General features: G+C 37.9%; 2 protein-coding genes across 2 annotated transcripts; both read left to right on the top strand.

The window, feature by feature from the left end:
- Positions 1 to 468: 468 nt before the first annotated feature.
- On the top strand, positions 469 to 8,305 carry LOC101171762 (CMP-N-acetylneuraminate-beta-galactosamide-alpha-2,3-sialyltransferase 4; the record flags this gene model as incomplete). Its single annotated transcript, XM_020708459.2, has 9 exons — positions 469 to 674; positions 773 to 853; positions 1,152 to 1,249; positions 1,411 to 1,474; positions 1,985 to 2,080; positions 3,020 to 3,209; positions 3,555 to 3,692; positions 5,218 to 5,370; positions 8,032 to 8,305. Coding segments are annotated over 9 exons (1,176 nt in total), but the record flags the coding sequence as incomplete, so codon positions are not given.
- A 2,577-nt stretch (positions 8,306 to 10,882) lies between these two features.
- LOC101171510 (CMP-N-acetylneuraminate-beta-galactosamide-alpha-2,3-sialyltransferase 4-like) lies at positions 10,883 to 22,995 on the top strand. The gene is made up of 10 exons (XM_004075905.3): positions 10,883 to 10,904; positions 11,589 to 11,673; positions 11,759 to 11,848; positions 17,018 to 17,121; positions 17,325 to 17,388; positions 17,493 to 17,588; positions 18,279 to 18,468; positions 20,053 to 20,190; positions 21,964 to 22,116; positions 22,197 to 22,995. The coding sequence occupies exons 1-10, from the start codon at positions 10,883 to 10,885 to the stop codon at positions 22,284 to 22,286; spliced, it is 1,032 nt and encodes a 343-aa protein (XP_004075953.2). The 3' UTR covers positions 22,287 to 22,995.
- Positions 22,996 to 27,111: the final 4,116 nt, after the last annotated feature.

Below are 27,111 nucleotides of genomic sequence, written 5' to 3'. Positions count from 1 at the left end.
TTATGTTGGGATGTATATATTGAGGGGGGAGGGGTGTATGTACTAAGGGGGGTGCAGTTAAAATTGGCGGGTAGGGCACTAAGGGGACATCTCCTGATTACTCACAGTGACGTCCCCTCACCCTCCCCACCAAGGGGCCCTAAATGTCTAAGGTGCGGTTAAAATTGGCGGGTAGGGTGCTAGGAGGACATCTGCTGCTTGCTGGCAGTGATGTCCAAGCACCCCCCCCTACCAAGGGCCCTACATGTTTAAGGTGCAAATAAAACCGAAAGAGGGGGGGCCCACTCCATACGGCAACCATAGGAGGGGGGCCACTGCCTAGTAAACCCCCCCCCCAGGCTGCGTTTTCACTTTTGAGTGCACACCCAGCAGCCAATCAGAATCGAGCATTCACCCGGACCATGGTATAATTTCTAATAATGTACACTTCTTGGTTGCTTCCTTATCGTAGTTTTCAACGACTGCTAGATCTTCTTCGCTTTAAAAGTATTTAGCAGCACACAAAATGAACTGATTAGCATTGACATTATTGCTAAAAAGCATAAGGGATTTTTATTTTGTATCTCAAAATGTTTGTCTTTCCCACCAGGTCAGTTCCAAACTTTCCTCCAAAATGGTTTCATTTTCACCATCACGTTTCTCGCATTTACTGCTGTCTTCACATCTTTGGAAAGGTAATTACATAAACAAACTCAAGATTTTTTTGTGTTTTTTTATTTTTTATTCCAAAGCTGTTATTTACATCATGCGTCATTTATAGTGTTTTTTACAGCACTACATCCACCCAAAACATCAACCAGTCACACTGCAATGCCTGGTTAACCCACAAGAAGTGGAAGAGCCTGAATTTTACGTGAGTTACTGCTTCTGTGGAATTTTTTAACATAGGTAGAATGAAAAACGAGTTGAGCATTGTGAACTCACTCAAAGATACAATTAATGTAAAGACTTGAGCAGAAAAAGTGACAAAAAACTTAAGCTGGATTAAAAATGAACAATTATGAAGATAAAGAACTGATTTATCTGATTTAACTGTTGCTCAGTTTTTTTTCCCGATCTGCTGACTTAAGCTTAATTTATATCCTTAAATTAAATGTTTCCCTTAGTTAATGCTTTGCCCTTTGTTGCTTTATGGCTCTGTTTTTTTCCAGAACTACCAGGACGACAACGCTTTTCTTGAAACTGGAGGATTTTTTGTGGAGGAAGTATGTGTCCCAGCAGGCTTTACCATATGGCATCAAAGGAAGTGGTATGCTCATTTTCTTAGTTTATTTCACGTTTCTGGCTTTACAGAGCATTTCTAATTTTACATAGACAGATCAAATTGAGCTTAGAACACTTTAAATTCCAGATATAACACTATGCAGTTTCCTTTAGTACTTTGACTTGTTTAATCTCTTATATTTTCAGAGCCGATGTTACTCAAAGTTCTTGCTGCAACTAAAAGTTATGACATGCCAGCTCACATTGAGAAGTAAGTTAATCACTTTATAGTTGCTGCATTTGGGAGCTGTGCCTGCTGTAAAAAGCTTATCAGATGTAATAAAAATAACTTTTCAAAAATGATTATTTAAATAAAACTCTATATCCATCTTCTTTACCCGATTTATCCTTTTCGGGGTCACAGGTTTGTCCAGGGGTGAAGGCAGGGGACATCCCAGACAGGGCCAATCCCACACCCATACAAACTCACATTTACACCTAGAGACACCTTAAAGCGACCAATTAACCAATGAAGCATGATTTTGGACGGTGGGAAGAAGCCAGAGTCCCCGGAGAAAACCCATGCATGCACAGGGAGAACATGCAAACTCCACACAGAAAGGTTTCAGGCCCCCCAGCTGAGACTTGAACCAGTGGCCTTCTTGCTATAAACAGTTTTTAGAATTATATTGTGAACAGTTCTTGCAGCTTTATCTTGACGTTTAAAAGTTTACAACCAAACAATGTATATATTCCAACAGCTTCTTTTTTCTCCTTACAGCCTTGAATGCAGAACGTGTGTAGTGGTGGGAAACGGCTTTTCCATCAAAAACACCTCCTTGGGAAGCATCATTGACAAATATGATGTAGTCATTAGGTAAGCATCACTGTTTGTAACTGAATTGTCCTTTGTCATCTTTTAGTAATTATTATTTAAAAAAAATAAAAACTCAATATTTCCAGTTTGGTGAGAATGTGCACTTAAAACTGGATCTGTTTCGATAAAGATTTATACCTCAACTCATGGCCTTGCCTCCAGTAACTTTATTATTTAAGAGTGTATTCAGAATAGATGCTGGACAAGAAGAAAAAGTCAAATATAAGTCACAGTTTTGGGAGAAAAGTGCAAAGCTTTTGAACAACTCCACCAATCCCGGCATGATGCTACATTGACATTGAACATCATTTGTCGTCTGCTGCCTTTCTTTTGACGTGTGTCTAATTTGCTGGTGGACGCTTGTCCAAAAATGAGTTCATAAACTTGATGCTACCAACATATGGGAGGAGCTACGGCCAAACGTTTTTAGCCTCATCGCTGGATGGAAGCGATGACTGTATATCTCATTTACAATGTACTGACACTTATGATGTTGAGAGATCAGACTTATTTATTTTGAATGTCTCTTGGTAAAAACGTCTCCACAGAGGTGCATGAGATCATTCAGTCTCCCCCAGTATGGAGCGGTTCACCGTCTCTCTGTAACCCAGTTGGAGGACTTGCTGTTCCATATTAGTCCAAGGAGGGAAAGAATAAAAACAAGAACAATAATGTCTCGATGCAAATAGGAAAAATATCATGAAGTTCTCCTCCATGTTGGCTTTGGACTCCATCTGCTGATCAGAGTTAGCGACGCTTCTTCTTCTGTGTTGCTGTTAGTCAGTAGCAAATACAGATACACACATCTACAGTGCCCTCTAGTGGAAAAATAAGACTTCACATTAAGTCCCTGGCCACATTATGCAAAAACAACTAGACTTATGTGTGGTGGTTAAAATGCAAAATTCCTTCTATCATATGGTAGTTTCTTTGTTTTAGGTTAAATGATGCCCCAGTTAGGGGCTATGAGGAGGATGTGGGAAAGAAGACCACCTTGAGGATATTCTACCCCGAGTCGGCCTCCACCAACCCTAGGTTGCACAATGAAGAGGACACACTGATGGTCTTGGTGCCTTTTAAACCAGAAGATCTTCGCTGGCTTAAAGAGATCCTCTATGATGAGAAGAGGGTGAAGAATATTCCTTTACACAACTAATATTAATGGTCTCGCTTAGTTAGACCTCACAAGTAGTGCAAAGGTACAAAGCCTTCAGTGCATCTGAACTAAATGAAGTTTCCATTGAAGACATTTTTTTTATTGAGAAATCTGTTTAATTGCTTCAAGGTTACTTGCTAATTTGCAAATTTAGGGCTTCCTAGGCTGCAAAAATCCGAGCCTCAGTTGAAGTTTTTTGGTAGATCCATTTTGTTTGGGCAATCATTTACAACCTTACAATCTTTTTTATTTATTTTTTGTTCTTCTTCTTTTGACTTTCAAAATCTAATGTCTCTTATCTCTATGCTGCCCTTCAAGAACAGTGAAGGCTTTTGGAAGCCCCCTCCTCTAATCTGGTTGGGTGACAGAGGAAAAGTGAGAGTGTTGGACCCACATTTTATGCATCAGACTGCAAACAAACTGCTCCAGTTTCCTCTGCCGCCGAATATAAAACAGGTGAGGAGATGTTTACTGAACGATCATGAGAATCAAATTTCTTTTTTTTTCTTTGAAACATTGTGTTTATTTTGTACTTTTTCATGCTTTATAGCAGTTAGTTTTCTATCCCCCCCCCCCCCCCCCCCCCCCCGTTCTTTAAAGTTTAGAAAGGACATAACGGAAATATTACCCAAAAAGTTACTAGTGATTAATACTTTTTAAATAAAGCAGTTTACCCAGGCTTGTCCGTTGAACTATGGAAGGTTATTGTTAAAGTTGGAAACAGTTTTGTAGATTAAGAAACAGAAGAACAGACTGTATTCCAGAAAGTGATTAAAATACTGATATTTTATCACAAAATCAAGGCCTGTCTGTTAGAATCCCATTATTGTGTAAATGGTCGAATAGTTGCAGTAGCCAAAGACCTTAGATGCTGACGACAGCTCCAGTGTTAAAGGGTTAAACGTGGCAGCAGCCCAATGACTTTTCCCGATTTAATGACTGCATAGAGGGTTTTTAAGCTCAATTAAAACCCTGTAAACACATTTTGAGACCAATATGCACTTTAAATCAAAGCTTGTTTCTGGAGGTAATTTACATATGTGGTCCTTATGGTTCTTGTGGAGAAGTTCCTGGATAACCCACTGCAAGAGTCAGAAAGTCATACTTGTCTCTGCTCCTGACTGGAAATTCTTTGAGTGCAATGTGCTCAACCTTCCTGGACCCACTCCAACCACTGCTGCAAAAACCCCATAGTGACACACGCACACACAACCGGCTTGGTAGCCCATAGACACAGACGGGACATTTGCTAAGGTGCTACATTCCTCTCCTGTTAATTAAATGTTGTCAATAACGCCCGTGCAACAATAGCCCCGCAATGCTTCCAAGACAATAGCAAAGACCCCCTGCAGTAGTTGGAACGTTCACTCCGTGGTATAACGGACACGAAGGAAGCAGTGCGATGAAGCGCAAATCTGTCAATCTAAACACTCCTTTAGATGTAAAAATGGCATGACGATAGACATGATAATAAAATATGAGTGAATGTTACCTTAACGAAGATGTCAAGGACAGTGAGGAAGATGCCAAGACAGCGGGGTGCTTCCGTTTCTGGTGCTTGTACATGGCTGTTGTGCAGCCATGAAATGCAAGTTTGTTTTTGCAAATGTGGAGTGTGATGGAGTGATCCCAAACTTTCAAGCATTAATGATACTCCAACTTATTGATCCACCACTTTCTTTTCGTATCTGTCTTCTTGTTCAATGGTTGAGGAAGGGCTAAACTGCCTCCTAATTTTCATGTTGTGCTTTGCGATCTAAACGACTTTGTGACTAGTGGTAAAATGAGAAAAAAACTCAAACACGACTCGTGGACAATACCAAATTAGCGTCAATGATTTTTTATAGTCGGTCAGTCAACATCGACATTTATACTAAACAGGTTTTTTTTTATGAGTACACTTTTTAAAATTAGATAGTCTTTACATCCTATAAACATGTCAAACACACCTTAATCTGCTGTCCTCTGCTGTTTCTTGCAGAACAATTTTTATCCCACCACAGGGATTCTTGCTGTGTTTGTGGCTCTCAATTACTGTGACGTTGTCCACGTAGCTGGATTTGGTTACCCCGCAAACAATGACCAGCATCAACATATACATTATTATGGACACCATACTATGAAATCTATGCAGGTGAGTGGGAGTCAACTCTAACTTTTTTACATGTGATCTTTGATTTGCACCAGAATAATTCTGTCTTTGCAGAACTCTTCACATGAAATCAGTCAGGAGGCTCAAGCGTTAAAAATGTTGGAGGATTCAGGGATCATCACAAACCTGCACCCACACCTTTGACACTTGCTTCTCCAGTTCAGCACACCCTTTTGTTAGAACATATTTTGCATTTGAATGTACTTGTATCTTAGCTGTAGATCAGGTACACGGAGTGAAATGCAGTGGCACATGGAGGGTTGTATTTTTTGGATTTGAATTTAAAAAATCGGGGTTTGAGTGACAATGTCTTCTCATGATGAGCCCCCCCCCCATGGGATCCTAAGGAAATGGTCCAATCACACAGCGCCGTTACTGTCACCCCGCCCACTTATATAAATATTTTCCGAGTCAGCCATCATAAACGGGTGATTGAAAGTAATGCGCACCGTAGTGAAATGAAAAGGTAATCATTCCTGTGTTTTGAAACTGTTGTCCAATTGACCCGAACAGTATCTATGTAATATAAACATACAGGGGGGTTGCATATATGTGAGATGAACCATTTTCATAATATATGTTGATTACGCTAATTAAGGCAAGCAGAAGAAGTTGCATGCTGAAAAAATACTTTTAACTATTTTTCCTAGATGTTCAAACTTTAAAACGGGTCAATTTGACCCGTAACATAATAGGAGGGTTAACAAAAAAATATTTTCCCCAGATTGTTTTTTATGTCTCTGAACAAGGGGAATACTTTTATTATTATCGTTATTGTGTTATAAGTTACGTTGTGAACTGAAAGACACAAGGTAATGTTTCAAATTAAAAGGAAGGTCAAAATAAATGCATTTGAATCTGAATTGAAACCGGTGAAATTGTCTTCTACCTGTTAGTGAAAGCCGGATTGGTCATTCAAACAGTGTGCAGTGATGAGTACTATTGAGACGGCGAAGCACAAAGACTTGTAGAGAAGCAAGTCCTCTCAGAAGCATTAAGGTAAATAATTTCCAAAATAGGAAGTAACATGTTGTTGTCAGTGGATGAAACTTCCACTTGTTTTAGCTGCGTCTGAAGAGAGGGGGGGACTTTTTGTTGATGTTCCAGATCTTTTGAATGTTAATCAAGTGCCGTTTCTATTGAGTCCAGCTGATACTGCAGGCGTTCAAAGCTATTCTTGGAGGGATTGTAAGCTTCAGTAAAACATTTTTCGCAGAGTAGATTTGAGAGACGTGCGTCAGGTCGCTTGAGACGGTGTCAGCATTCTCTGACTGTGAACTGGCCAAGCTTTTGAAACAAGATCCTTTTGGAGCCACAAACAAAACAAATTCAGCTTTAGATCAGGTTCAGGAATTTTCGTAAATTTTGAGCATCTTGAGTATCAGTTTAGGTCTTTGATGTCATCAATCAGGGGGAGCTGCGAGCAGCAGCCACGCCTACTCTGCCATCTTTAAATGCTGTGTGTGGATTTGTCTGCCTGCGTGTGTACGTGTGTACATGCATGTATATGTTTCAACAGTGGAGTTACACTGAGCAAAAACTAAGGGACGCAAAAGGGGCCAAAAAACAGCAGAATTGGTGATGTAACGTGTGAATTTGGTTTTCAAACTTCTTTTGTTCTCCCTCAAGACTTTAATGTTTAAATTCAAACATCCAACATTTTTCTTTGTCTATTCCTCCAGTCTTTTTTCCCCTTTGTGCTTACTTTCGTTGAAATCCTTGATTTTCTTTCCGCCTCTTTTTTTTCCTATCATGTTTCACTTTCTTATATTAATTAAACAAAAGTACAGGAATAGACCTGACTGTAGATGTTACATTACTGTCAAAGTCTGTGAAACCCGGTGAGGCGTAAGAACTGCAAAAGAAAAAAAAAAATAAGCCAGGCCGCTCCCTTAACTTTAGTTGTTTGAGCAGCAGTCTTGTCCTCAGGGCAAGAGTTATGATCCATCTCTGCTATGAGTCAGTAAAGAAAATGACACATGCAGAAATGAGCACTGAGGGCCAGGATCCACTTTGCCTGTCAAAAAAAGGAACTATAGAAAACTTCTAAAATGATAACATTTTACTTTAAAATTGGTTTTGATAAGCTTAGTTTAAATTCATTTCAAGTTTTCAACTAATTTTAAGTAAGAAGATTTTCATGACAACAATAAGTTGATTATTTTTTTTCATTCTATTCTTCGACATCAATAAAAGCAAAAAAATAATAATAAGTAAATAAAGGAAAGTGTATAACTTGATATTTTTAAATCTTTTTAAATATAAAATTTGTTTATCCAAAAAATGTCAAAGGCGCAGATAAACAGGTTTTCCTTTTTTTGTTCCCTTTCATTTCCCCCTGTATTAGAACTGATTGGTTGATTTCAAAGAAATGGAATAGATAAATAAACTGAAAGAAAAAAAAAAGAAAATTGAAGTAGTGTCATGGTGCCATTGTCAGTCTCCTCCCCCTCCCCTCTCTGCTTGGCTCCTGATGCGACACAGCTGCAACCACTCACCTCATCACCTGCCTGCCTTCATAAGGAGCTCCAGGACCAGTATTCATCACCAGTTTGTTGCCCCTGATGGTGCATAGCATGACTGTCACGGTCTATGCCATTGTTTTAAGCCTCTGCCTAAATTTTGCTCTTACCTTGTTTCCAGGAATCCATTACCACGAGTGGTTGCCTGAGTCTGCTGCATTTCCAGATCACAGCCTTGTCATTACCTCCTGTCAAGCCACGAATCTCTGCCGATCTTCGAATCCACCACGACCCTCTGCCGATCCTTCAGTCCACCACGAGCCGTGGTTGAAGCCACCAGTGAGGTCACAAGCCGACGAAAAACCTCCATCCTCGTCGTAGGTCCTCCTCGGAGTCAGCTGCTTTGCTAACCTACCTCTGAATCAAGATCTGAAAATTAAATCCTTTCAATCATCAAAACTCTCCTGTGTCTCCTTCCGGGTTCCAGCGTCTGAGTCTGTTTAGTTCCGCTAGCCATGACAAGTAGCCTATTTTATATTTTACTGTCTGCCGCAGGGATATTTTAGTAGTTTACAGATTAATTGTGGTACATTAAAACAGTAAAGCACATTTTGCCAAAAACAAGGTACTTTTTTTTTATTCTTTAAAAAACAAAATAAAAACACAAATGATGATTAGAAGCAGAACATTGATCAAAACTGGGTTTTCTACATGCTACTTCCCCCCCCCCCCATCTTTTATGAGTTTGATCCTACTTTTTTGAAATGGGTTGTGTAAAAAAGAAGACAAGAGAAAGTGCAGGGAACCCCAGGGGCAAACATGTATAAGAAGTTCACATATAACCCTTGGCACGCATTTAGGAGTTTTTTTTAATGAGTTTTGGGTGACGTGACGCATGGCTTAACGCTTGCTGTGTGTAACGCTTGGCTGTGTGTAAGACTGGCGCATGGGAAACCAGGGTTCAATTCCCAGGGGGTGCGATGAGATTCATCCAGTGGGGGTCTTTGGGCAAGAATCTTCACCGTACTGGCTAACTATGTAGCCACAAGGGGGCCCAAGCCTGGGCCTTCAAAATACAGGGTTGTGTCAAAGTGCATTCTGCCACACCACCTATGGGATTCAGTGAAAGCTGATTTGCTTTGGCGATCGCTGAAGGGAGACACTGAAAGATGACCTTAAAATAAGTTAAACTAAGAGAAGTTATTTTGTAGTTAAAATCGTAATTTAAATGATTTGATTGTGACCAATGAAAACATCTCTGAGATTGTTTTGTTTATTTTCATTCTCAAAAAGTAGTTTGTTTAGTACAAGTACTTAGTCTACAAAAGTAAGGCAGTATACTTAAAGTTGACTTTTTATATTTACTAAATTGTACATTTAAAATGTTTCAATTTAGTCTAAAGAAGTATTCAGTTAGTATACTCCTACACAACACAAACATGGCCTATACTTGCTATACTCATACTCAAGTATTCAGTATTCTTAATAAAATAAAGTTCAAGTGTATTGCTTTTTACTTTTTTCCACAGCTGTTCTTTCTTGTTGTTTGACTCTAAAAAATTATTTTTCCTCAGAATGACTCAGTAAAAAAATGAAAAAGCTGAATCTTAAACTTGTCAATCCTCTCAGACCTGTTTTGTTGTAAAATGTAGAAACTGAACACAGCACAGTTCAACTCCCTCAAATATGAGCCAGGTTTCCCAACTCGGCCCTCAGGGGAAACGTTTTCTGCATGATTTACTGCTCCCTTCAAACAATCAAACATAACTGAGCTCGTCTTCAAGCCCTGCGGATACTTATATGAAGAGAGGTATGGTAGGAATTACCCACCTTTAAACTTCTATTCTTGCACTGAAAAAACACACAAAAAAAGACTTGAATACTTTTACAGATATTTATTTATTCTTACAGGGTTAAAAAAAATCAACTAGCACCAAAAATATAAATCCATGACTTAAATAACCTGGTAAGAACTGGAAAAAAGACTGCTGACAGAAGCACTAAAACAGCAAAAGTGTTGGTTCAGATGGAGGAGACATTGGGCATCTTCCTTTTTGTTTTTTTACTTCAATCATGTTTATGTTAAGTAGTTCTTGTCAACTTTTTAGGATTGTTTATTGTAGTCTCCGATTTCTAACTCTAAATCTGCAGATTCCTGTAAAAATCAAATGAAAGACGATTAGAAAAAAGGGCAGTACGATGTTCGGACTTAAAAGACCATCAAAACCTTCCATCCGATTGCATTGGAAAAGCCTCCCTCTTTAATAAAATGTTTGCATTAAAATTCACAGATTTGAATGTAATATGGTGCGCGATTGTGCCACAATAACAGCTTACATCACTCATGGCGTTAGTGCGTGCATGAATGCCCAAACGAACTTACTGCACCTCCAGCCAAACTTTGCATGATGTTACTACAACAAGGTATTGTCCTACAGAAATGCAAAACGAGCAAATAATCTAGTTCTGTTATTTGTGCCATGTAACATGAAGATAGCTTTGAAGAATACATTTAATCCCATTCTTAGGTTACAAATTCCTGCTAAAAGCCTGAAAAAAGACTGCTGACCAAACTATTCATGCTCACCTCTGCCTGTTTCATCGGTGCAGCAGCAGTGTTGGTAAAGATGGAGGAGACGGAATCGAAATCAGAAGGCTGCATAACCAACCAAACAAAAAATGACATTGACCAGTGTGGAACGCAAACCTGCAGTTTGAATCTAAATATTCAAATATGTGTAAAAAAAATCATTTACAGACCAAAAGGGTACATCAGTAAGTCTGTGCTAAAGTTAAGCTTGCATAAAACAACATTTATTCGTCTTCTGCAGAAATTCCTGTTTGACTGGGAATGTTTACCAAAAGATGAGTACATCAGTGTGACACTTGAAGTGTGAAGGTTTAGCTGCATTGCTGTGAGTAAGTCAAATGTACTGAGGCCTTGGACTAACAAGTCAGACACTCTTCTGCCAGAATTTACCACCTGTTGAGCTTGTGTTGAGTAGACCTATAGAATCAAGCAGAAAGTGAAGATGCCCTGGGAGACAATTTTGCGTAAGAAATTTTTATTGAGTTTTTGTTTTTACTTTTGTGATTGGGTCTTTTTAGACTTCAATAACTTTTTGTGATTTGCTGTTGATACACAAGTGACTTTCATGTGTTTATCTTTGTTGGATTTTTTTTTCTGAATGTGTATTTGGTATTTTTATTGATTTTGTCATTTATTTTTCCAGTTGTTTGCCTGTGTATGTATTTTGTAGTTCTTAAACGTATGGAAGGAAAGGCAGTTGAACAACTACAAATCGTTCAAATTGTTTATTTCAATGTAAAATCGGCTATACTTTTAATTTAGTCCTTTTGCAGCTTTTAAAATGACTTATTTTCTATTTTCTGATAAACGTGATCTTTAGTTCTTTAACCGCTTTATGCTGTAATGAACAAATTTAATAAAAAACTAAAAAAACATCAGTCTATGTACAGTATTTTAAATATTTCAGTTTATTCTTTTAGCTAAATTTAAAAAATACAGTGTCTGCTGCTTAAGAAATAGAAATAAACAGTTTTTAGTGCTTCAAACAAATTTTAATCAATAATAAATGGTTTTATGCTGTAAAATATTTCAGGGTTTGCAACAACTTGAGCTGCTTTTGTAATAAATCAAGAATAACTATTTTTTATTTAAAGTAGAAATGTTGTTTTTTGATACTTATAATTGCTTTTTATTTTTGTTTCTTATAGGTCACTTTCTTACCTTTCTCCAAATTAGTTTCCTTTTCACTATTACTTTTCTCATCTTCAACTCCTATATTTCAATCCCTGAAAGGTATCGTAATTACACAAGTTATTCATTTTGTTCCATTTTGAAGCTTGTATGACTATTTCCTGCTTTTCATGGTGGTTTTTGGTAGCAAACCCAATGACAGCAAGAACCTGCTCATTAACTTGTCACAGTGCAACGCCTGGGAAACGCACAAGAAATGGAAGAGCCTGAACTTTACGTGAGTTACTCTCTTTTTTGTTTTTGCAAAAAGATTGTCAAAGTAGACAAAGAATTTGAGCACACGATAGGACATTATTCACCTGGTTTGAAGAACTGGTTTGATCTAAAAGAAAGCTGTGCACAGTAAGTGAGGAATTTTCAATTATAATGAATCTTTTTTCATCTTAAAGATAAACTGTCAACATTTGGCAACACTGAAAATAACCATTACTTGCATTCAGTATATTGCATATCAAGCAATTGCTTTTCTTTTATTAAGACGTGTATTACATTGATATAGAGAAGCAAACATTGGTGACAATAAAAAGTTTAATATTTTGTTAAATTTCACACACACACACACAAATCACGTCTTCATGCTTCAGGTAATGTCTCAAAAACCCAAACTTAAAATGAGAAAAGCATGACATGTTTAGCTGACAGTGTCACAAGAACAGGTAGACGACTGAATCCAAATGCAGCAGGTTTATTAGCTCAGATAAAAGTCCACAAGGCTAAATCAGAGTCGGGCAGGCAGGAGTCGATAACAGGCATGCGATCATCAGAGAAGAGACAGGTTGGTCAAATACCAGGCGATGGTCGGGGCAGGCGGCAGGCAAACAGGGTCAGGAGACAGAAGATCAGGTCCAGAAATGACGCCGATAAGGAAGGCAGTGTGGCATTAACAATATTTTACATTGAGCTTAGCTCAGTGCAGTGTTTAAGTATGCTGTGGTTGTTTGAGTGAATGAGAGTCAGGTGTGCAGCATCCAGAAGTGTGGCAAAAACTCTGGAGATGGTTCCCACTGGTGACCAGAGGGGGAGACAGAATTCTGACTTTAGACAGACAGCAGTTATTCTGTCTCTGTCACTTCTGGGAAGTGCTTTACCTTCCCAGAACAAAGAATTTTTTTAAAACATTTGAACACTGAACATTTTTTTCTTTTGAAAACATTTGAACATTGGGCTGTACAGTAGCGCAGTGGTTATTAGTCAAGTCCCAATTCAAGTCCCGGCTGGGGGACCTGAACCAGAACATCAATGCGGGACCTTTCTGTGTGGAGTTTGCATGTTCTCCCTGTGCAAGCGTGGGTTTTCTCCGGAGACTCCAGCTTCCTCCCACTGTTCAAAAACATGCTTCATAGGTTAATTTGTTACTCTAAATCACATATGTCAAACTCAAGGCCCGGAGGCCAAATGTGGCCCCCCCCCCCATGTCATTTTATGTGGAGTCGGAACAAGAGATGCCAGAGGACAAGCATGGACAGAATCATCACTTTAAAAAGTTATAGTAAATAAATAATAAGTTATTTGACATTAAGGAGTAGTTACATTTATTTTTCATTACATTTAGTTACATGTATAAGTAATATCAGGCCCTTTGAGGACAGCCGCCATGCTGATGTGACCCTCAGTGAAAATGAGTTTGACACCCCTGCTCTAAATTGTTCCTAGGTGTGAATGTGAGCGTGCGTGGGTGTGTGATTGTGGACACTACCCTGTGACTGACTGGCTACCTGTCCAGGGCGTCCCCAGCCTTCGCCCACAAGTTGTCAGGATAGAAATAGTCGTTATTTTCTTTAATACTTGTGATTGCTAAAGTTGTAAAGTAATAAAATAAACCATTTTATCAGCATGAACGCATGCAATGTTTTTTTTTTTTGTCTTTATTTTTTATTCATTAATTTAAATTGTATTTATTATTTTTTACAGTGTTTCAAGAAATAGAAGTAGACATAGTTAAGAGCCACATAACTTTTTGTCTTGCAACATAAGATGAGCTCTGCTTTCAATTCATTATTTTTGAAAATACATCTATGTAAATATGAGAAAAACGTTCACAAAATGTACAATATTTGAATGTCATGTCCTATATGTATTAATAAACATAATGTAGAGAAACCAAAAATATATGCACATTACATTTTTTTTGGTGAGATTTTTACAATATTTACTGAAACGTTTTCCATATATGTCTGGATTTTGAACTTAAAGCGAATGTTAATTAGTATTGATTTACATGTGCAAGTCACTCCTTATCTGCCTTTTTTTGTTTCACAATGAATTGAATGTTAAAGTAGATGAGCAAGTGTTTTTAAAAAACAGGTTTGACACTTTTACCATTTCTGGAGGGCATCCGCTGCAATGTTGATGCGAGCAATATTTGGTTTCAAAGTCTAGATTTAAAAGAACAGCATCCACAGTCTGAAGGTAATATGGATTACATTATAACTTTTTTCTGAGACAAATATTTCTATAAAAAAATAAATGTTGTTAAATTAGAGCTACGTGGGAGCCGAAAGAGCTGGTTCTACCCCCGGGGCCCCCTCCAGTTAGAAGGACATTTTTTGCATTTTAGGAGAAAAGGAAACTGCTGGAACAGTACTTTGTGTTTTCGAAAGACTGACTTTTGATTGATTTGGTAGATACAAATACAGGTGTTACAGTTTTTTTCCACCTGTCACTTTGAGCAGTGGCATAGACCACATACAGTGTGTTCTAACACAAACTTTGCACAAGATCATTGCCGTAAAATGAAGGAAATTAAAAGACAAGAGGATCTTGTTTGTTTTTCCTGAGTATTTGCATAGGAGTGGAAAAAAAGTAAAATAAAGTAATGAGTAGTGAATTATTTTTAAAACAAGAATGACTAAAGTAATTTTATTACAATTTCATTCACTAAGTAAAGTAATCACTTTTTAGAAGTTATTTACCCAACACTGAGTGTAACATTGTTTAATGTGACAAATACCATTTTTCTTTTTTCCTTGTCTATTGATTCTGATTTCCAATTCTAACTAAAAGTATATTATTTTAATTTTCATATATCCAGTAAAAAAACACATAGAGGAAGCATTCAAACATGTATAAAAAGTAAAAATCGCTGTGTGATCTGTGAATCGTTGATTTTCATTTCTGAATTGAAACAGATCACCTCCTTAGTAATGACCTATGTTTGAGATGCTGTCACTGTTTTGATCACTTTTTTATCATTTCTTTTGAGATTGAAGCTTTTCTCAAAGAAAATATATATGCTTGAATTCACATATAAGTTTTATTTTTTTGAGTTTTAGACTCATCTCTAAACAGGTCAGTCTCCAACTGTCTCTTTGGTTCACTCAAATTTACAGCTTTGGAGCCCTTGGCTGTTAGGGAGCCATGAGAATTTGTTTAAACAAACAAACTGTCATTTTGAAACAAAGTGTGTTGTTTGTGACATGTTAATGTGACAAGTAGGGGTGTAACGCGTCGCTAAAATAAACTTCGGTTCAATTCAAAATTTTATAGGGCTCGGTTCGTTACATTTCTGTTCGGTACTGCTGTTTAACAAATCTGCCTGATATAAACTGCTATTGTATGAACGATTATTTTATTGTTATTTATTGTGTGGGTTTTGGTGCCGGACACCTGAATTTCTCCCTCGGGAGATTAATAAAGTTTTTATCTATCCATGTATCTTTTTTCAGTACAAAAAAACTAAGGCAGAAAAAATTTACTTAAAAAATGCATTTATTGGTTTTACATCACAATAAATTGACCTATGTAGGTGATCTGCTTAATAAAATAAGAAAAGCTATTAACTGCCAGGAACCAAAAACTTGAACGGAAAAACAAATATTTTAATTGCACTTTTTTTTTTTTCTTGTCGACCCGATTTTTACAGTCGGTGATGCCGTTTTAAGTTCGTTAACAGATTAGATGTGTTACCTATGGCATACGCTATCTTTGTGTAACAATGTCAACACACAGCATTCGACAACAACAGCCATTAACAAAAAATGTTGTTTGCATTGCAATGTGCCTGCTTTGTGCGACACATCTTTACAAAACGAGGTTGCAGGTTTGACACTGCAACTCTAAAGTCTTGCCCAGCAGGTGCTGCTGCGTTTATGGATCTCTCAGACTGTCATTTTGAGCACTGTTGTCTGGGAAATATTTTAGAAAGAATCCTCGCAGGGAAGACAGGCTTTTTGAGACATGGAATTATTGTGGTGGTGCAAGAATTATTCCTTTCAGCAAGTTCACTCAGATTCTTAAAGAAATCAGTGTTTCCTTGATCAAGTCACCTGCTGCACATGTCCAGCTTATGAGTGAATGCGCTGATCTTGTCTGCCAGGTGAGAGAGCTGTGTGTCTCTGCCTTGAAGCTGAAGATATAAATATTTCAGCTTTCCAAAAATATCGCCGAAAAAGGCCAATTCATCAGAAACTAATCATCTTTAAACTTGTTGGCAATGTCATACATATCTTCCACCTCTAAAAACACCAGCATTTCTTCTCTACAAAGTGCAACACAAACTAAAACAAGTGGAGAAAGTTTAGAAACTTATATTTTGTTTAGCAATCAGCTATTGTATTTTATAACGGATTTTATGTTTTGTACAATTATGAGGCCCGTTGAGACAACTGTGTTGTAATATTGGGCTGTATAAATAACATTGAATTGAATTGAACCCCTGCCATTTTCTCCTAGGAAAGGATTTTTTTTTAAATTTTGTCTTAAAATGGCATCATCATAATTAAAAGACCACTGGGAATACTTTGAAAATAGATTAGAGGATTAGAGTAGGACTATAATGTCGGGTTTTATTCTTTTTCTTTTTCAGCTAAGAACTGTCAAAAAACTTTGACATTGAAAGATACAGTATTTTTAAAACAAATGTTTTTCTAAAAGAAAAATGGTGAACGGTCGAACAGTCATAACAATCGTTATGGTGAACAGCATTAGGCTGATGTACGGATCAGGCAGGAAAGGCAGACTCGGATTTATGTGTTGTTCATCTGCATTGTTGTAGCATCCAGGTGTCTGTTGATTTTGTGCGATGTTGCATGAGAACAAAGAAACAGTTGTTGCTGCACGTTGATCTGGAAAGGTTCATAAAATTCTAAATAGTTGGACGCAGTAATACATTGTTTGGAAGGAAGTTTGCAGTCGGAAATTTATATAAAAAAATTTAAAGGATAAAACATAATGTTTTTAAGCATAAACTAAATAACAAGTGTGTTCAAGAAACAGATTTTTTTTTTCAATGAGATAAATAGCAAGCAACATTTGCCTGCAACTGTTGTTGCTTTCCTCAAATTTTTTTTGGTGCTGAATCCAGCTTTATTCGTTGCATTGATTGAATATGTCCATTCACCCAAACTTCACATTTAGTTGTTTTCTTGATGCAATTTTTCTCATCCAGTATTGCCAGAACTACAAAGCTTTTTCTGAAACTGGAGGATTTTTTCTGGAAGGAGTATGTGCCCTTGAAAGGAGCACGCTTACCATATAGCATTGAAGGAAATGGTATGTTGATCTCTTTAATTCATCTCAAATTCTGGGCTTTACTTAGCAGTCTTGCATGATTGAATTGGGTTTAAAATTTTAATAGAAACTGGTGTTTAGAAAGATTTAAACTCCTAAAAGATGAAACACCATGACGCTTTCTGTGTGAAATGAGGATTTGCATAGTTTATTACTTTGACCTGTTTTAATTGCTGCATTTTCAGAGTTGATGCTGCTCAAAATTCTTGCTGCAACTGCAAATTATGACATGCCAGCCCACATTGAAAAGTGAGTTTCTTATTTTGTACTTTCAGCTTTACAACTTACAACAAAATAGCTTTGCAACTTAGAAAACTAATTATATCAAACTCTTCTTTTATTCTTCTCCTCAGCCTTGAATGCAAAAGATGTGTTGTGGTGGGAAATAGTTATGCCATCAAAAACACTTCCTTGGGAAACACAATTAACAAATATGATGTTGTCATTAGGTAAGCATCCTGGCTTGTGACACCAAATCTTCAATTCTCACTTCTTTCTATGTTTAGACTCGTTTCCTGTAGGTATAGCAGTGAAAATATCAATATCATGTTGGTCAAAATGTGCCCTAATACCTAAAGCTTTACTGTTAACAATTTTGTACACTGTTTCTACTAGTACTAGTTTTGATCATTTCTTCATTGAATGTATAAAAACATGGCCCTCAATCAGTTTGTTAATTAAACAAGTCCACTGTGTAAAATAGTTAATGCAGATACAAATAAAGCTGACAAAATATGATCTTTTTTTACAAACGTTGTAATTAGTAATGCTTTTTTTTCAATACAAAATATGCAGAGAAAAACCATGTTTTCTTAGCAATTGATGGCCTTAATTAAGGACTAAAGTGAAGAAGAAAAAAAGATTATACACACAAAAAAAAATCTCAAATGTGTTTATTTATATTAATAATAATATAAAATATATCTAAGTGTATATAGCTTAGTTTGTACAACAGCCAAACTATCCAAATGCAGGAGGTTTATTAGCTCAAATATCAGTCCACACACCTAAATCAGGGTTAGGCAGACACATGCCATTTTTATTCATCTCTCAAGTCTATTTTTGTAAGGAATTCTGTGTTTGATTTTTAACCAGTGTTTAAACATTGAACTCTCATTGTCATAATTTCTTACTTCCAGGTTAAATAATGCTCCGATTAGGGGCTATGAGGAGGATGTGGGGAACAAGACCACCATAAGGATATTCTACCCTGAGTCGGCCTCCCCTGACCCAGGGTTGAACAATGAGGCGGACACACTAATGGTCATGGTGCCTTTTAAATCACGGGATCTTCGCTGGCTTAAAGAGATCCTCTATGACGAGAAAAGGGTACAGGACACTTTTGTCTTTTTTCTTTGTCTTCCTCTTAGCCAGGCCATTTAAGTCAACCAAGGGAATAAAGACCATCAGTGGCTCTGACTTCAATGAATTCTCCATTGCAGACATTTTTTTTGCTTTTGGAAAATAATGCTAATGGTTGCTAGGTTATCACTAGCTAATTTGCATATTTGGTACTCATGTAAGTGTAGAGAGATTGCCAACATGATAGAAAGAAGAAATATCCTATGTGCCCATGAGACTAGAATAAAAGGGAGCAAACTGAGTATCTACGGTGTGGATTGAAAGGGTGATGAAGGGTGATGTGTTTGTAGCTTAAGCTGAAAGTGCTCTGTTGAATGTTATCAGTGGTTGGGCCTTTCCAGGTAGGATCTCAGGTAAGGGAGAAGGAGATGGATGAGGTGATCCAGGGTATTCCTAGAGAGGAGAGAGTGGTGTTTAGAGCAGACTGAAATGAACCTATGGGTAAGATATATAGAAATGATGAGGAAGTGATGGGCAAGTTTGGACAGAAGGTAATGGACTTTGCCAAGAGTTGAAATAATAGTGGTAAACCGAGTTTCTAGAAAAACGGGGAGCATGGGGTGAGATGAGAATAGAGGAAAGAGCACACAATTCATGTAAATCTTAGTGAGTACAAAGTTGTGGCTGAGGAGAATGAAGTCAAACAGCAAAGGGTGGTGTTGTGAGAAAGCAGGAAATCAAGTGGTGACAGCTTCTCTGTGTCTTTAACCCTTGTGCTATCCTAGGCACTTTAACATTGGGAGTTGGGTCATCTAGACCCACTAGACAGTGCTCTGAACCTTTTTTCTTCAATGATTTGTGATCTTCACTGGTGTCCATGGATTACATGAAATCTTTCCACCTTTATCCACCATTGTTATGGTAAGAATAACACGTCAATGTGAGGGTGGGGTCATCTAATATAGCACAAGGGTTTTAATAGAGGAGTTGAAACTGGCTTTGGAATAGGTGGAGGTAGGTCTCAGGTGCGATCTGTGATTGTCAGCAAGAAAGAGAAGGTGTAGAAGACTGTAGTCCTTTGTTGGTTTACAGACAGCAGAGCTGAAAACGAGTTTGTCTTTGGGAGTGACAAGAATAGATACGATCAGGAATAAAGCCAACAGAGGAATAGCTCATGTTTGAGGTTTTGGAGATATAGCAGGAAAGCCTAAGTAAGATGGTCTGGACAAGTCAAGTTGAGTGACATTGATTATTTTGGTAAAGTAATGCTGAAGTTAGAGCTGTAAAAAGAGGCACAGAGGAGGACCATAGAGGATTTTCAGAGATATAGATGTATAAGAATTAGGAATGATTGGTGTGAGCAAAGAGAATGCACAGGAAATGATTTAATGGAGGCAGATGATGAGGATCTTGTGATGACACCTAGAAAGAGCAGCTGAAAGCCAGGGGAGAAAAAAAAAACAAGTGCTCCCATAGGGTTGTAAAAATCTAAGTTTTGGTTGCAGATTTTGGCAGAGAGAACAAATTTGTTCAAGCAATCACACACTTCTTTTATTTTGTTCTTCTGCCTTTTTAAGATATATATTTTTTATCCCTTTGTTGTTCTTCAAGGTAAGGAAAGATTTTTCGAACCCCCCTACCCTAATCTGGCTGGTGGACAGCAGTAAAGTGAGAGTGTTGGACCCACATTTCATGCATCAGACTGCAAACAAAATGCTTCACATCCCTTTTCCACCAAATAAGGGCCGGGTAAGGGGTTGTTTTGAACCCTCCCCTTGGATGGTCAGTTTTTTTATTTTCCCCTTGGATGCAGTTTTATATTTTTTTCCCTTGGTTTAAAAAATTAAATCTATCGGTTAAACTCATTCAGACGTTGTTACTGTACATTTTTTACAGACTACCTTCCTGTTATCTCCATTCTTTTAAGTAGATGGGACAATGAAATTACTTAAAGTACTACTCATCATTTTTACATTCTAAATTAAATAATTTAAACAGGTTGGTTTGTTAGTCCTTTAACCCTGAAAATGTGTCAGGCGACACCTAAATAATCCACACCTTTTCCCAACTATAACTCTTCAACCATTTACGGGATCAAGTTGAAACAGTTTTTGCTGACGTGGGGAAAATTGGCTTTTCACATCTGCTTTGTACCTTTATGCATCATAAAGAGTTGCGTAACAGTGCAAAGGCACTTTTCTCCATGACTGAATCCGCTGATTTGATTGATTGCACAAGCACTATACTATTGTGTCGTGTTGCATATCAACACATGGCTGCTTTTCTCTGGATTCATATCCACTGGAATTATATTAATTTAATAAATGCTTGGAAAGTTCAGAAAGTTGAAAGTATGTCAGCTAAAAGTTTGGGGTGAAAGGGTTCAAATAACAAAGATTTTTGTCGATTTAGAAATTGAAAAACAGATTGTGCCCTACGACAAGCTGTTCAGGGTGTACCCCGCCTTCACCCAACAGTGGCCGGGACAGACTCTGGCAATCGCTTCACTCCAGAAGGGAAATATATTAAATTAAGGAACTGGATGAATAAAAAAAAGATTGTGGATTAGACAGATTTTGAAATGCATCAAATTAAAATAGTAGGGCCTCTTGTCCTCATCAAGGTTAAGAAACAGATGTATAAGCTTTTATTCAAAAACCAAATGTTTCAAAAGTGTTGATATCTTATTCAAGATCCCCTAATGGATCAAAAGTTTGATTCCTTGTTTTTGACTGAAACGTGGCAGCCCAATAACTTTTCAGATTGTGGGATTGTTTACATCCATGAGCCCCGTAATTTTTTATGGAGGAGGTTTTGCAATAATTTTCCGCAAAGCGTTGGCAAGTCTGATATGTCTTCTTCCCTCGGATTGGTAGTGATATGTAATATGGTGTCCCTTTTGATTAATGGAAGTGCCACATGTTTGTAAATTGATCATAAAGGAGAATTATGCATTCTGGAACCTAAACCAGTGGTTCCTGAAAATAGTCGTAAACAATGTAGACCGATGGATTGATCAATCAACAAATCAATCAATCAATCAATCAATCAATCAATCAATCAATCAATCAATCAATCAATCAATCAATCAATCAATCAATCAACCAACCAACGTCAGTATTTATCAAAAGTTAGTGTTTCTTACCAAAGTTGTCAATGTTTTTGACAACTAATCAAACATCTTTCAAAGAAAGACGGCAAGAAAATTGTGCTTGACTTTTTAGAAAAGGTCAAGAATTTTCTTAACCTTTTCAAAAGTAAAACTTTAAAGTTTGTTTGCAATTTACAGCCAGATGTGGTATAATTTCAGTACGGTTGCAAATTTATTTACAAATTGTAATCTTTCACCACATTGGAACAACATTTTTTTTCTTCAGTAACTCTAGTTAAACATTAAAATGTTTGCTTTAATTGTCTTTTTGTTTGTTTATTTTGATATAAACATTGTACATGTTAAAATACATTCTTTACGAAGATGTTCTTCATACACTCAAGCCTGCTGTATGCTGCTGTTTCTTGCAGCGCTATTTTCATCCCACCACAGGGCTTCTTGCTGTGTTTGTGGCTCTCAATTACTGTGATGTGGTCCACCTAGCTGGATTTGGTTACCCCCCAAGGAAGAACCTTCAGCAACCCATACATTACTTTGGGCAGCATACTATGAAAGCTATGATGGTGTGTTGGAGTCAACCATAATCTTCTAATTGTGACAGTTAATTTGCAACAGTATTAACCTTTTTTTCCTGTCTTTTCAGCACTCTCCACACGAAATTGGCCGTGAAGGCCAAGCCTTAACAAGGTTGGAAGAAATAGGAGCCCTCATGTATCTGCACCCACACCTGTGACACACTTGCTGCTCCTTTTCAGCGGCCCCTATTTCATCTAAAATATCAAATATTTTAAATTTGAATGCACTATATGTTGGTTTTGGTTTGCTTTTATGACCTTAATTGAATTTTCTTGCCTTGAAACTTACAGACTTTTTTTGTGAACAAAAATACTTTGAAACAAATTAAGGGTGGCCAATATGAAGGGTTTACTGTGATACTAAAACCAAGCACTCTGTCTGACCTACATTATGACCTATTATGGCTGCTTTCCCAGTACAGCATTTTAATTAAATTGTTGTTAAGTAGCAGCTTCTTTTTTCCCTATACCTTGGATTTGTGGAGTCTGTGGGACATTTTTAATTAATTTTTTCAAGGGGTTACAATGTTTATACAGCTCTTTTGTTAATGTCATTTAAAACAGTGTAATTAAAGTGTTACTCAAAGTACTTGTTTGCTGTTTTAAAACTTTACACACTAAATGTCACATTAAAAGACAAGTTAAGTAAATCTACCGACCGACGAACTGACCTACCTACCTTCCTATGTGAAGTCAAAAACTCAAGCTGACAGCTCTTATTTTTTTCCAACAACTGGAATTGTAAGTGACAATGTGATTGCAAAACGTGTTTCTTGTCATTTGTTCATTAACCGTTTAAATATTTCAAATTAGGCTTTAGTCATGTCTGAAGTTTATTGTTTTTATTTCATTTAACTCTCTGCAGATTTTAATTTTTACACAGGAGTTTTTTTGTTGCTGTTTGGTTCTAAAAACGTATTTTTCTTGAAATTTGCTCAATAAAAAAATGCTAACTAAACCTTAAATAGTCCCCCGTGACATTTTTTTTAAATGAGAACATTCCCAGTAGTGTTTTAATTTTTATTAATTAATTATTATTATTTATCAATTAATTTATATTTTTATTTTTACCAAAATCCCACAACCTAAAGTAAATGTCCTAAAAAGCCATATTTCATGTTTATTGGAAATCTCTGTTTCCAAAATCTCCTCTACATGGGCGTGGCCATTGGTACTGAGCTACGTAGCTGCGCCCTTGATCCCCCTTTTGCAAGCTGTGTCTTGCATGAGTAAAGAGCTTGACACAAGGGGGGGCACGGCATAAACAACACCGACTGACAGTCTCTGTTCTCAAAAGTTTCTCTTTAGCGATAAAGAAACTGTGCAAAGTGAAATTTTTGAACGATGTGCGGGATGAGAAAACAAATGTGCGTGCCAGACCCTGCTGTTTAATAAAATTACACATGAAAAAGAACTTTGATAAGAACATGAAAAATGCTTTGAATTACATTATAATTTAGGCTACATTGCAGCAGCAAACAGTACTGGCTGTGCTCATAACTGATCTGATGCTAGTACATGCAGATTGTTGAATCAACTTGCACTGCAAATAAAATGAAATACCAGAAAGAAAGTGAAAATCTGCACATTATTTTCCAAATACATTTGGCCAAGGCTGAACTTTTTTCTTGGCCGCATGGACCCAGAGGAAGCGTTAGGTTTAAGATTACGTGTTACAGTTAAGCTGTGTTCACACCGAACGCGATTTGCACAAGAGAGCGGACAGTTTTAATGCTAGGTCAATGGTACAGATGCCATCTGAGGTCCCGTGGCACGATTTGAGCGACGGGTGCGGCACAAATGTCTGGCAGCAACCAGATTTCAGTGGCATTGGGCAGTTTGGCAGCCGTCTGAACCAAATCGGTGGGTACGCCCTATACAATCTGTCGCAGGGCAGATGAAGCTGGAGCGTTTGCAATAACTATACTGGCTTTTAGCAGGCGAGCTGGCGGCCAGACAGAGACCCACTGCGGGATGGGGAGCCAGCCTGCCATGGCCTCTTGAATGTTATGATATTTTTCATTTTTCCCTCAAGGCAATAATAAAAAGGTCCCCTGATTTTATCCTTTTTTTTTTTGTACCTCCTTTGGTTAAGGCAGACAGCAAGCCTTCAAACTCGGTCAGAGAGAGAACACAAGTGGGACTTTAACTTTAAGTTTGAATATCTGTGGCCAACAACAAAATCCACCCTTGAACAGTTTTAAAATGCACGCATGCAACATCCCAATGTCACGTCTTCTCTTCTCCCGCACCTTAGCTGATGTTCAGCTGATCATGCGCATGTGCTACTGGGCCGTTGTGACATCACAACAACTCATTAATTCAAACTGAGTGTCTTTGTGACAGTTTGAATGACAGCGATTTAAAAGGAGAAATGCTCAGAAATGCAGAAATGAAATCAGTTTTCATTTCATTTGTTCTCTTACATAAGAATATTGCCACACGTACAAATCAAAAACTCAAAATACATGATTTTCATCGGAGGGGGACTTTAAACGGTCAGATCCGTTCAAAAAACTGCAAACAGTACAGCCATATCTATTCAACTTCTTTAAATGAGTCAAATTGCCCAACCCAGCCCCAAGGGGAACACTGGCCTGCATGTTTTACTCCTCTGTTCAAACCAACACGATTTAGCTCATCATCAAGCTCTGCACAGACTTTTGTTTTTAACGACAACAAATATGTTGGAGAGAGAAAGTTTAGAAAACTTGCAAGACAACAATCCAGACAGTTCAGAGTTCCTTCATTCTTGCACTGCAACAGTCACAGGTTTGAAGATAACTTTCAGGCTAAAAAGAAAAAATGTTTTAGTTTTTTCCTTACCTCATTTATCTGTAGGGTTTATTGCCTCAAATCTTTAGTTATATTTTTCTAAACACTTCAGATCCACCTCTAAAAAAAAAAATTTGAATCAGAGAATCTATTGGTCTAATTTCAACTCCCAGTTAACAAAAATAAATAAATAAATAAGTAACAAAACTTCGCCTATGCGATTTTGGGTGGAAATGTTTAACATTTATTTAAATTTCACCAAAAGAAATCCTGTCTTCATTCTTCAGGTAATGTCTCATAAACCCACTTAAAATGAGAAAAACATGACATCAGCAGGTGACAGCAGTTATTCTGTCTCTTGACAATTCGTTCCACCAACACCTCAACAATCTGGTCAAAACTGGTCTGTGATCCTTTCAAACCAGATGAAATCTTCAAAGAGCTTTACCTTCCCAGAACAAAGAATCTTTTTAAAAATTTTGACCATTTTAAATATAAAGCATGAAATAAAGATTCTCTAATTTGATTAAAATTCACAAAAATAAGAAATGCAAAGGAATTTCAAGGAATACAAAGACAGTTTTTGGTTTAGATAATGAACAAAGCTTGAAATAATATTTATAAATACTTATATATTGTAATTCTAAAAACAGTCACTTTACAGTCACATTCACCCATTCGCACAATGATGGCGGCTCCGCTGCCGAACCAACATTCCATCAAAGGCAAGGTGGGGTTCAGTGTCTTGCTCAAGGGCACTTGATGACACGGCCGTGCGGGGCATCGAACCTGCAATATTCCGATCAGAGGTTGACCACCCTCACACTGCTCCACAGCTGCCCGAATTAAAATAAAAAAAACAAATTTATTTAAAGGGAAAAAAGAAAAAAAGGGTTAAATAAATTAAATAATAAAAGGTCTCTCCCTCTCCCCCAGATTTTAATTCCTTTAGACCATCCACCTATTGTAAATGCACCTCTTTTTAGCACATACACTACAGATTGATCACCATTGAAGACCATGGCCACAGACAGTGTGTTTTAGTAAGCAGCCGCTTGAGACCCTTTCAGTGGTGAAATTCCTCTCACTGAATGGGACCCCGACAGTTGACGGAATACGGAGAAACAGACCAGGGGCCTCATTTATAAACGTTGCGTACGCACAAAAGAAGGCGTACGCCACTCTCTACGCAATAGTTGAGATTTATAAAAAGCAAACTTGACGGGAAAATGTGCGGTCCTTCACGCAAGCTCTGACCCAGGCGTACGCACAAAAACGGGTGAAATGAGAAACGGCGACACCGTCGGCAGATGGAAGAAACACGTGAAAGTGACAGTGTGTGCCAAATCGTGCTGGCATGTGCTGTGCTACACAATGTGGCACAGCTTAAAAACGTGCCTCTACCCCCTGGCGCTGATTGCTGTGTTGGCCCCGACCCTGAACCCCATCCCCACGCATTTGAGCCATTTGCTGCTGCTGTGCGCCAGCGTTTGGAAGTGATGCGTCGCTTATAAAGAAAAAGAGGTGTGGAAAATATTATTTATTTAAGAATTCCCTCATCGTGCAGTTTATTTCAGTCAGGGCGATCTTGATTTCGCCCAACTCCTTGGCCACCTCTCTGATTGAACTACTGACTTCCCTCTGCATTTCAAGGACTGCATCGGTGAGGACGCGTCCACTGCTGGAGGGTTGAGAGCCGCGTGCCGTGGAGACGCTGGGGCCAGACGGCTGCTCAGCTGCAGCATCGTAACCACTGGCCCCGCTGGAACACCCAGCAACTAAAATAAAATTGTTCTATATTAATAATCTGTAATTGTGTAGCCTGCATACATGTGACTTGACTGCATTCATTTTAATTATTTCTCTTACCTGTGTCACCCTGACCCTGGCGCGTCGGCGTCCCCTCCGTCTCAGTCAGGTGACTGAGGCGGAGGAGGACGCCGATAAGGGGGACTTAATAGGGATTAATAGCGGCCAGTTTCTCATCAAGAGGGGTCAGCTCCGGTCCCCCCCACCCCCTCACGTGGCGGACACACTCTGCCGATGCAGCACTAGACGTTTTTTTGCCTCGACTTTGATGTCCGATCATTTCTTTCATTTCTTTTTTATTTCGGCCACGGTCCGAGGTTGTGAGGCTACAGCATTTACGGCGTCTGCCACCGTTTGCCGCTCACGTGCCATTTTGGCATTAGTAATGCCCACACTGTG

Source organism: Oryzias latipes, chromosome 13 (assembly GCF_002234675.1).
Source record: "Oryzias latipes chromosome 13, ASM223467v1".
NCBI classification, from domain to species: domain Eukaryota; kingdom Metazoa; phylum Chordata; class Actinopteri; order Beloniformes; family Adrianichthyidae; genus Oryzias; species Oryzias latipes.
The sequence above is the reverse complement of the archived record's forward strand: the minus strand, read 5'-3'. Positions and strand labels throughout refer to the sequence as shown.